Source organism: Enhydra lutris, unplaced genomic scaffold (genome assembly GCF_002288905.1).
Source record: "Enhydra lutris kenyoni isolate GAN:26980312 unplaced genomic scaffold, ASM228890v2 scaffoldscaffold52, whole genome shotgun sequence".
Lineage (NCBI taxonomy): Eukaryota > Metazoa > Chordata > Mammalia > Carnivora > Mustelidae > Enhydra > Enhydra lutris.
The window spans coordinates 4,544,105-4,554,073 of record NW_019154136.1 but is presented as its reverse complement, the minus strand read 5'-3'; the positions used below and the strand labels follow the sequence as shown (position 1 = coordinate 4,554,073).

General features: G+C 47.3%; 1 protein-coding gene across 6 annotated transcripts in view; it reads left to right on the top strand.

Moving 5' to 3' along the window:
- The window catches only part of LOC111157154 (phosphoribosyl pyrophosphate synthetase 2), a 35,792-nt gene that overhangs the window by 15,789 nt on the left and 10,034 nt on the right, over positions 1–9,969 (top strand). For 2 of the 6 annotated variants that reach the window (XM_022518417.1, XM_022518416.1), the window contains 2 exons: positions 9,234–9,332; positions 9,815–9,939. In XM_022518417.1, coding sequence (XP_022374125.1) covers positions 9,234–9,332; positions 9,815–9,939 — 224 coding nt within the window. Of the gene's footprint in view, positions 1–2,233; positions 2,240–3,912; positions 3,921–4,277; positions 4,287–9,233; positions 9,333–9,814; positions 9,940–9,969 lie in introns of all 6 variants that reach the window. The other 4 variants (XM_022518420.1, XM_022518421.1, XM_022518419.1 and 1 more) reach the window with 4 other exon arrangements.

The window sequence follows — 9,969 nt, the reverse complement described above, 5'->3', positions numbered from 1 at the left end:
TTCCCCGCTGAGCAGGGAGCCCAGTGTGGGCCTCCATCCCAGGACTCCTGGATCATGACCTGAGCCAAAGGCAGATGCTTAATCCACTAAGCCACCCAGGTGTCCCAAAGTCGGGGTCTTTTTTTATCCCAAAGGCAGTGTGGAACAGAACAGGGAGTTAAACAATGAAAACATGAATTATAGTTTATGGTTAGTTGAAAGAGTTGAAAAATATAAAAAAAAAATAGAATATTTTCCCGCAATTTCACTTTTTCGAAACAGGTACCGTTAACATTTTGGGGTGTTTCTTCTTATTCCTTGAGGGTTGGAAAAAACGTGTGCATGTGTGTTACATATGTGTTACTAACCTTAAAAGTAGAACTGCCAGTTATTTTACCAGCAAAAGGTAGGCTTATTTGAGAATTTAAAAAAGCATCCGCAGGTCTGAAGGACGAAGGAGAGGAGCAAAGGGGGCAGTTAGGAGAGCTGTTAGGAACTAAAAGGCCATTGGAGGAAACTGGGAGTTTGAAGCTATTATAGTGGCTTTCCATCAGCGGAGCTGTTGCCAGGAATGAGGAAAATGTTTCTTCCTCCTGCTGGAGTAGCGAAGTACTAGAGTCGTGTCCACATGCAAGGCCAAGTTTCCCTCTTCCTGTTGGGTCTGCAGTTGACTAGGAGTGGAAGGGTGTAAGAGCTCCCCCTCCTGGAACCTCCTGACTCCATTGTAGTGAGAATTGCCTCACTAATGTTCTTATCTCCCCCTTTAGATCAACAGCTTTCCTTGGAAGCATCACTGATCAGCAGTCAGGTTCTTTATATGTAGTGGTTTTCTCTCTCTCGGTGCCAGCGAGGACCTTTCCTGGTTGTCGCGTCTCATGTGGGAGGGAAAGTGCGCAGCAGTTGGAAAGCGTTTAAGCCACAGAGAATCCCAGGAGCATTAGAGTAAGGTGCAAGCATCTCCCCTCGGAAGTCTGTCTGTTCTCCGGACTGTGAGCATGGAGCCAGCGTCGTCTTGCTGGGCATGTCCTTTCTGCAAAAGATGGAGAGACAACACCCAGTCCAAACCAACAGGACAGAACCAACCGTATGTTAGTTCTCAGCCAGAACCCTACGTCTGAAAATATTTATTGGCTCTTACTTGGATTTAGGGAAGAAAGGTTTCTCCCTCTGAATGTCACCGGAGTCACGTTTGCCTCCTGAAATGGCTAGGAGATAAAATAGCAAACTAGCTCGAGAGCACGGTGCACGGAATAACCAAGCGTGTTTGGGAAGCCACGGTACACGGAGAAATGTGAAGCAATAGTTAAAACAGACCCTTTTGGCAAGCACATTTTAAAACAGTGTTATCTCAAAAGCACTATTTATTTTTTTTTTTTAAAGATTTTATTTATTTGTCAGAGAGAGAGTACACACAAGCAGGCAGAGAGGCAGGCAGAGAGAGAGGAGGAGCAGGCTCCCTGCCGAGCAAGGAGCCCGATGCGGGACTCGATCCCAGGACCCCAGGATCATGACCTGAGCCGAAGGCAGTGGCTTAACCCACTGAGCCACCCAGGCGTCCCTCAAAAGCACTATTTAGAACCACGTTTGTTACCACTAATAGTCTGTAAAGTTGCCAATTCAGAAACTATGAATTTGGATAAGAATCCAGGGCCCATTCCTTGTTGAGATAAAAGAAAGACTTGTGAATTCAGAACCTTGTCGCCCTTCGGAAAGGCTCACAGGGTCCTAATGAGGCTGTTCCTGTTTGAAAAGGTTTCCCTCTTTCGGCAAGAGATTGGGCAATGCAGATCAAGGGTGTTTTCTTGCCACCAAAGGGATAGAAGCAGTGACCGAGAGGAAGAAGGTCTACAGGCGGGGTCCGGAGAGCTGGGGAAAGCTGTCTCTCCAGGTGTTGTGTGTTTCAGTCCCGGGGATCTTGACTCTCACGTCCTCCGAGGGCGAGCAGGTCCGGTCAGGGGGTGGTGTTTGGTTTAGAGGGACCACGTGGATCCAGGAGTCTGTTCTCGAGTTGGGCGACACAGGGGTCAGTGAGCCGTTCCCGATTGGGGCCTTTCCGGTGAGGCTGAAGGATCTTTTTGGAGGTGTCCTTTCTGAGAGACAAATTCTCCAGGTTGTGAAGGGTGATGATGTAAGACTGTTTGTCTGCTGGGAGTAGTACACAGTGAAGACTTGGCTCTACCAGAGAATGGTGATTTTTTTTTTTTAACAGAAGCAACTACACCTTTATGATATTGAAGAGCTCTCTTTGCATCAGGTGGGGGTCCAAAGAGGCAGGGCCAAATGCACAGTCGTCCTGGGACTATCTCCAAGTGCGAGAGTGCATGAGTTCCAAAAGCAGGAAGATCTGCGATCTAGAAGAACTCATGGCCATGCCTTTGGCCCCGGCATTTGGACTGTACACATTTTGCCACTTGAGTCTTAACAGTGTCCTTAGTGCATTCGAACAGCCCTGAGGATTAAGGACGATGTGGAAAACATTTATGTGAAGCTAGCCACAGTGCCTAGACTTGGAGAAGCACCTGACCAGTAAAGTGGGGACCCCAGTCACTGTGTAGTTCAAGAGGGGTTCCCCGGGAAGGAAATCATTTTTTCTGCTGGAATTTTAGCCACAGAAGACGCACTGGCGTATTTACATGGGAAGCTTCAGTCCAGTGAGAAAACTGACAAACCATGATGAAAATATGCTTGTATCCATGAAATCTAGTTGCCAAACCTCCAGTGGTCCGTTGGGCAATTTAATTTGCCAGGCAGATTAAGATATGGTGTGGAGAGGTTTCCCAGGATTGTATTTTGGACAAGTGGAGCAGGCAAAGTAGACATTTTCTCAGCCTTTGTAAAATTTCCCGTCGATATTGGTTCATGAATGCTCTCATTCTGTCAATAGACCCATGGTTTAATGCGTGTACAGTTGGAAGCAGTGCGAATAGTGGAATTTCTGGTAGGACCGGATGGTTATTGGGTCTAAACCCGAGCTCGCTTTCTTCATCAAAGCAACAGTTACTAGATTTCCAGTATTTTTTCTGGGGCTAATTGTTGCGCACCTCTGGTCAATTTTTCTAATTTGTTCTTTGAGAGAACATCCTGCCTTTGGAACACACCAGGGCTCTGGCTGTCATTCTCCTTGAGAGGAGCATTTTTTGGTGGAAGTATCAGCAAGGCGATGTCCTTGAGTCTGGAGTGTCTGGGAACTTTCAGAGCCAGAGCTGCCGGCAAAAGCACGGCACCCAATAAATTTTGGACACGGGAGCCATTTTTAATCTTATCCCCATTAGAAGTAAGGAGACCCGGTTGCTGCCGTAACATTCCAGAGTCTTGAGCTGCCCCAGAGGCACACGGACTGTCCGTATAGGTGTATGTGGTTTTGCCTTTGGCAAAAATAGAAGCTTGAGTAAGAGTGTATAACCCAGCCTTGTTGTAGCGAAAGTAGCTAAAGGTAAAGGGACAAGACTCAGTGACTTCAGAGGGAGTGGGAAAGGGCATGCCCAGCGTGCTGGTTGCCGGTTTGGTCCTGTAAGAACCGTCAATAAACCGTGGAAAGTCTGCGTGGGTCGGAGGAGTCTCCTGGGAATCGTGGGCAGTCAGAAGGCGGCCTTCAGCGTGAGGCAGCGTGAGGGGGTTCGTCAGCGGAAGGGGGGAGGCTGGCAGAGTTAGGGCCATCGCAGTGAGAAAGAGTGACTCTCAGAAGAACAGGGAATAGGAGGGTGTCCCTGGGGTGAGGCGCCTGGTGGCGTGGAACAGGGGGATGGTTCGTGGGACCCGTGTGACTTACATCTGCAGTGGCCTTAACTGTGAGGGCAGTGGCAGGAGTGGCTCTGAGGCCAAGGGCGGGTCCCTGAGGAGCCACTGGTTGATGGCCGGGTCACCTCTGGCCTGATGTTTGTGGGTGAGCGTTCGGGGGCATTCCCGAAGCTCTTGTATAAGAAGAGGAAAAAGGCAGGTGGGTAATTAGGATGTCTGGGGGCAGGGGCTTTTGTTAGGCTTAGCTTTCAAGCCCCAAAGCCCGTGTCATGCCCTTATTTCCCAATAATAGGGTTGGGTTTGTCAGGTTTGAGTAAAGGGTGTAGAGGCTGGGCGGGGAGAGAGCGGTTTGGAATCCCAGTTTCCACAAGAGCCAGCCGGTCCGAGAAAGCCTCTTAGTTCTAGGTTCTGGGACATTTAGGTTCCCTCGGAGTCTGCCCAGATCCAATTCTGGCCTGTGTTCTGAGATCACAGACCCTAAATACCAAATCGGAGTTTGGACAAAGGACAGTTTTTCTTTGGAGACTTTGATGTCCCTTTAAGGCCAAAAGTTTTAGCAGGTGGGTGCTGTCTTCTGTGTAGAGGCTTGAGAAGGAGGACAGAAGCAAACTGCGTATTGTGACAAAGTAGAACCTGCCGAAAACTCTGGATCCTCCCAATCCGCTTTTAAGGTTTGGGGAAAGTTAGGAAGGGCTCTGTGTAGCCCTGGGGCATCACCGGCCAGGTGCGTTGCCTTTCTTTCCGAGGTGTAAAGATACTGGTTGTCCTTACCGACCGGGGCGCTATGAAATGCACCACATAGGTCAGTTACAGTGAAGCATTTGCTGTCGGTGGGAATGGGTGTCAGTCACAGTGCCATCAGAGACCGCTTAAAAAAGATGCCGACGGGTCATTTATTTTCCCCAGTTGGCTATTTTGGTCACTACTGTCAAATTCTAGAATTATTTTCCTCTTTTGCGAGAAAGCAGCTTCCGGCATATTTTTCTAAGAAATCTGGGCCCAGCCGATGAATAGGCACAGAGGAGCCAGGGAAGAAAGCAGGTGCGTCTCTTAAAGGGCCTGGACAGATGGAAGCAGGTTCCGAGACAGGAGCCTGTCGAGATCGATCAGAGGCCCCCCACTCTGTGAGCCATTTTAGTACTCCGAGGCGGGGCCTGCTTTATAGCCGGGGTGTCAGTAAGGGCAGACACAGACTTAGCCCAACCTGGATAGTAGTTTCTGCAGGCTGCTTAGAGGGAGGATTGGGAAAAGCCCCTGTAGTTTCCTGTAGCCCCGTTGTAGAGAGCAAGATGGAGTCACTCATGTCAAGCAGGGGCCCAGGACACCCATCTTGAGGACCCTGGAGACTCTGATAACTCCTAGGGGGTGTGACTAGCAGACCTCCTCTGCTTCTGCGTGTTATGGTTTCTGGGGTTTCAGCTGATGGTGGGCTTGGTGCTATCTTGTGGCTGTAGTGCCCTGAACTGCTTGCGTCATTGCTTGACATGAGTGACTCCATCTTGCTCTCTACCCCTGTCCTTGGGAGTTAGGACGTTGTAAGACGCCTGAAGCTCTTATATTTGTAACAGTCTTTTCCCAGTGTCCTGGTTCTTTGAAATAATAGCAGAAACTACTCTTCCGGTTTTGTTTAGGGGACTTCATTTGCTGGAGCTAAACATCAAAAATTTTAGCCATCTTCCCCTTAGTTGCGTTATCTAGGGTGCGAGCAAGCTGGTTTGCCAGGTTACTCATATCTGAAGTGGATGTAGTTTCTCATCCCATCCTGGTCCTTTTAACTAAAAGGGAAGTTGGACTAGTCATTAATAAGCATAGAGTTAAATGTTACCTCGACGGATTCACCATCCAAACGAAGACCAGAATTTTTAAAGACAGTTGGGAGGTGATTGTAATAATCATGAACAGATTTCATCAAATTTTTGTGTGTAAGCCTGAGTTTTGTTCCAATCAACAGGCTTACGAAAAGCCATTATAATTGTTCAGTGGAGATTTCCAGTGAGTTTTTTCTATCATCTTGCCGAAAGGTAGGGGTCTGTTTCTAAATCCTGCTAAGGATTTTCCCATTGGGCTAGTTTCGTCCGGTGTTTGGCCTGGCCCTCACCAACAAGCATGTGCACCAGTTGGTAAAAATCTGAGAAACCAGGGTGGTAAGTTGGAATAACTATGTTAAATTCTTCAGCAAACCTCTGGGGTCCCGGTCATTTCAGGAAACTCTTTAACCATGGCTGGAAGTTCAGCCTTAGTTCAGATAACGTAAGAAACTTAAGGGTCTGTTTAGATCCTCAGAAGACTTAACATTAAAGGGGCACTTTTTAACTGGTTCAGGAGAGGAGAGAGTGGAGGAGCTTCTGAGGAAGGGAAGGTTTGGCAAAAGGACTAGAAGGAGAGGACAGGAGATGAGAGGGAACAGAGACGCTGGAAGAAGATGGCGCCTAGGGGGGAGGGGCTGCCTTGGACCTGGGAGCAGGGTGAAGAGGCCTCAGAAGCCGGTTTTTCTTTTTAATCGTTTGCCTCATTTAGTATATAAAGTGTATCTCGGAAAGAGGCAATTTCAGATTCCTGATAGTGTTTCGAAGCTTCAAAATACCAATTAAAATAGAAATCCCATTCAGTTTGAGAACCATGGTTGTTGTCCAGTTCAACTTGGAGAAAATTAAGTTCGGAAAGATTGACAGTTCCCCATAATGGCCATTGAAGTTCTAAATGACTTCTGGTTAAGCCAGTCCATTTATTTATAAATGTGCATGTGGAGGGACCATAGTTTTTAAACATAAAACCATCTGGAGTCCCAGGGGAGTGGTGGAGGGGGGGGGGGGGGGTGGCAGCATGCCCTCAGAGCATTTTGATGACTGGGTCCTGTTTCTTAGAGGTTTTTCTGGAACAGCCTGGTCCAGAAGGAATCAGATGAAAGGCCAGCACAATTCCGATAGGAACAGTCCGATTTTGAAAAGGAATCAGACTGAAGGCCAGCCTGGTTCTGCGGGAGGACTTTAGCTGCCTCCATTCTGGCCTGAGTCTGTAGTTTCTAATTAAGTTTCCCTTGCCAGCTTATCTCTTCCCGCAGGCCAAAGACCCTGAGGGCACGGCAGCAGCCCCTGAGAGGAACCGAAATTACCCCCTCGAGCAGTGGGCTGCTTCTGGCAGGCAGTCCCCCCACAGTTGACCCCAAGGCAAATGATGGATCGATCTGACTTTCTCTCCGCCCACCTGCCTGTCCCTTCATAACCTTTTCCCACATTTTCCTTATATACAACCAGACCTTTTTCTGGCACTTTGGAGACCATCTTGGAGACACTGGTCCCGCTGTCTTCCGGGTGGAAATGAGTTCTGTCCTGTTCCACCACCACTCCTTTCTCCACCTTTGGATCTTGTCAGTGGCTGGTAGCCAAAGCTGGTTTATGTGGGACCCCTGGGACCCCAGCTACGGTTTCATTAGGAACAGTCCCGTTCCTGACAGGAAGCAAACCGGAAGCTTGAATGGTTCCATCAGGAACAGTCTGAATTGTCCTGAAGGTCAAAGGAGGGGTCAGAGATACAGACAAAAACAGAAAACCCCAAAACCGAGGGCTTACACAGATCCCAAGTAAAGCCCGGAGAGCTTAGACACAAGGCATGAAGCTCAAAATCCTAGGAGAAAGCTTCCCCTGAAAACTCCAGGGTCATAGATAAGGCAGTGAGCCCCAGCAGCTCCAGGGGTACCACACCTGTTTGCTCACCAGCCCCGGGGCCTCTCTGGGTCGCATCTGATCACCGAGTAATGCAGATCTTGAAAATAGACTCTGCCGGTTACTTTCCCAGCAATCGACGGGTTGATTGGGAATGGAAGAATTGCAAACAAACAAGGTGTGGCAAGACTGTAGGCAAGGCAGAGGACCGCAGGGAGAGGTAGGCTTTTGAAGGAGAGAAGGGGGAGGTTAGGAGGGCGCTTAGGAACTAAAAGTCTCTTGGAGGAACCTGGGAGTTCAAAGTGTGGCGGCTTCTCATTGGCTGAGCTGTTCCCTGGGGCCCACTTCTTCCTCCTGCTGGAAAGGCAGAGTAGTATCCCTGCGCAAGGTCAAGGACGCCTCTTCCTCAGGTCTGCAGTGGATGAGGAGTTGGGAGGGCGTGAAAACTTCCACTCCCAAAACCTTCAGACTCCCACTAGTGAGGGTTCCCATTGCTAATGTTCACAGTAGATTATAAAGCAGTAGGTTTCTGTTTGTTTTTTTTTATAAAGTATGGTGTGTTAAGAGAAGATACAAATGATCCGTTAACATTATGGCATAATTCCTTCCCGTGTATGTTTTTACATGAATATACGCGTGTATTTAATAAGGTTCATGTTATTTCTTACTATTATGAATGAAATGTCTTTTGTTTCACTTTTGAGATGCAATTGATGACATTCTGTGAGTCTGAATGAAATCTTTTCAGCTTATATGTATATATTTTTGGGTTAGTGTATGAGAATATTACTGTTCACAGTAAAATGCTGACCTCTTTTCCCAGGTTTCATCTATGTCTGTGTAGTCTCTTAATTTTTGTTTTTTTGAGTTAGACCGTTATTGTCCAGGGTTTATGATGTAGAAGCTAAAGCTGCAGAGAAGTTACGTAATGCTAAAGAGGAGACAGCGTCAATAAATCACCTCGTATCCCTTCTTGAAACACCAAATACTTTATCTTGGTACAGTGTTCTTTCTTCAGTTTGGTTTTTGTTTAATTTGTGACGGCACACGCTTCTAGCTGCAGCACATCAGCTCTTCCTGAGGAGGGGCTGGCCTCTGCGTCCCTTCCCAGCATTCCCCACCCCGCCCCTCCACCGCCGGTCTCAGACCAGTGCCCATGGCCACACTGGGCTTCTTTAGGTCCCCGGATGTGACCTGTTGGCCTCAGTGATGTCACATGTGCTGCTCTTTTTGGAACACTGGTCTCCCCTCTGCTGACCACACCTTAAAAGCAGTTTCCTTGGGGGCACCTGGGTGGTTCAGTGGATTAAGCCTCTGCCTTCGGCTCAGGTCATGATCTCGGGGTTCTGGGATCGAGCCCCGCATCAGGCTCTCTGCTCAGCAGGGAGCCTGCTTCCTCCTCTCTCTCTGCCTGCGTGTCTGCCTACTTATGATCTCTATCTGTCAAAAAATGAATAAAATCTTTAAAAAAAAAAAAGCAGTTTCCTTAAAGGGGCCTCTGATGACCCGTCTCTTTAAACTCCATGCCCTCCACGCTCTCCTCTTCTCTGGGACCTCTTATTCCTCACCCTCATCACTCTTTGCGTAATACAGATGGCGATGTTACCTGTGTGTGTTTGGTTTGCTTCTTGGTTCTTTCTACCCAGCGTCAAGCACATTGTCTTGCAACAATATATGGAAATGGTAAATGTTGGGCAAATAAAATGGAACGACTATCTTTGGTTAATAATGTAATTTTCTTGTTATTAATAATAATTTGAAGTATTAAAGTTTTAAATGACTTAGGTTAATTTTATTAATGTTATCTCTTCCCTTCTCTTTTCCTGTTACAAAATCTGTGTCTTTATTTTTTAGAGTCGTGCTCCGATTTCGGCAAAACTAGTGGCCAACATGCTCTCAGTCGCTGGGGCCGATCACATCATCACCATGGACCTGCATGCCTCTCAGATCCAGGTTCCAGCATTTTCTTTCTTGCCCTTGTGACCAGGGGCTTAATGGGAGTGGTTAAATACTTACTGCGTTAAGTTAAATTATTTTCGAAGTGGGTAACATGACTCGTGTTTGAGTTTGTATGTGGTTGCTGTCTTGGATTTTCATCTTTACTGGGCTTGGAAACAGAGTTTAACAGTTGTTTCTGCTGTCTTCCGCCAATGCATCCAAATAGTTATGGAGGAGGGGGAATGGCTTCTTGGTAGTAAATTTTAGAACATGTCTGCAAAGATAATGGATTGGACTGACCTAGGTGCCCGGAACATACCTGTCTTTTGATTTAATTCTATTAAAATTCAGAAAAGGGAGTCTGTTGAAAAGGCTTCTTTCGAATAGAAAATCCAAATTTTACATAATGAAAGAGGGTATCTTGTTAAAAAAACAAAAAAAAACAAAAAAAACAAAAACAAAAACCTCTGCAGTGTGACACTGACTTCTCCCCTTAGGGATTCTTTGACATCCCGGTGGATAATTTGTATGCGGAGCCTGCGGTCCTGCAGTGGATTCGGGAGAACATCGCCGAGTGGAGGAACTGTATCATCGTTTCACCTGACGCCGGGGGAGCCAAAAGGTAGCCCAAATGCACAGTGATTTTTCTTTT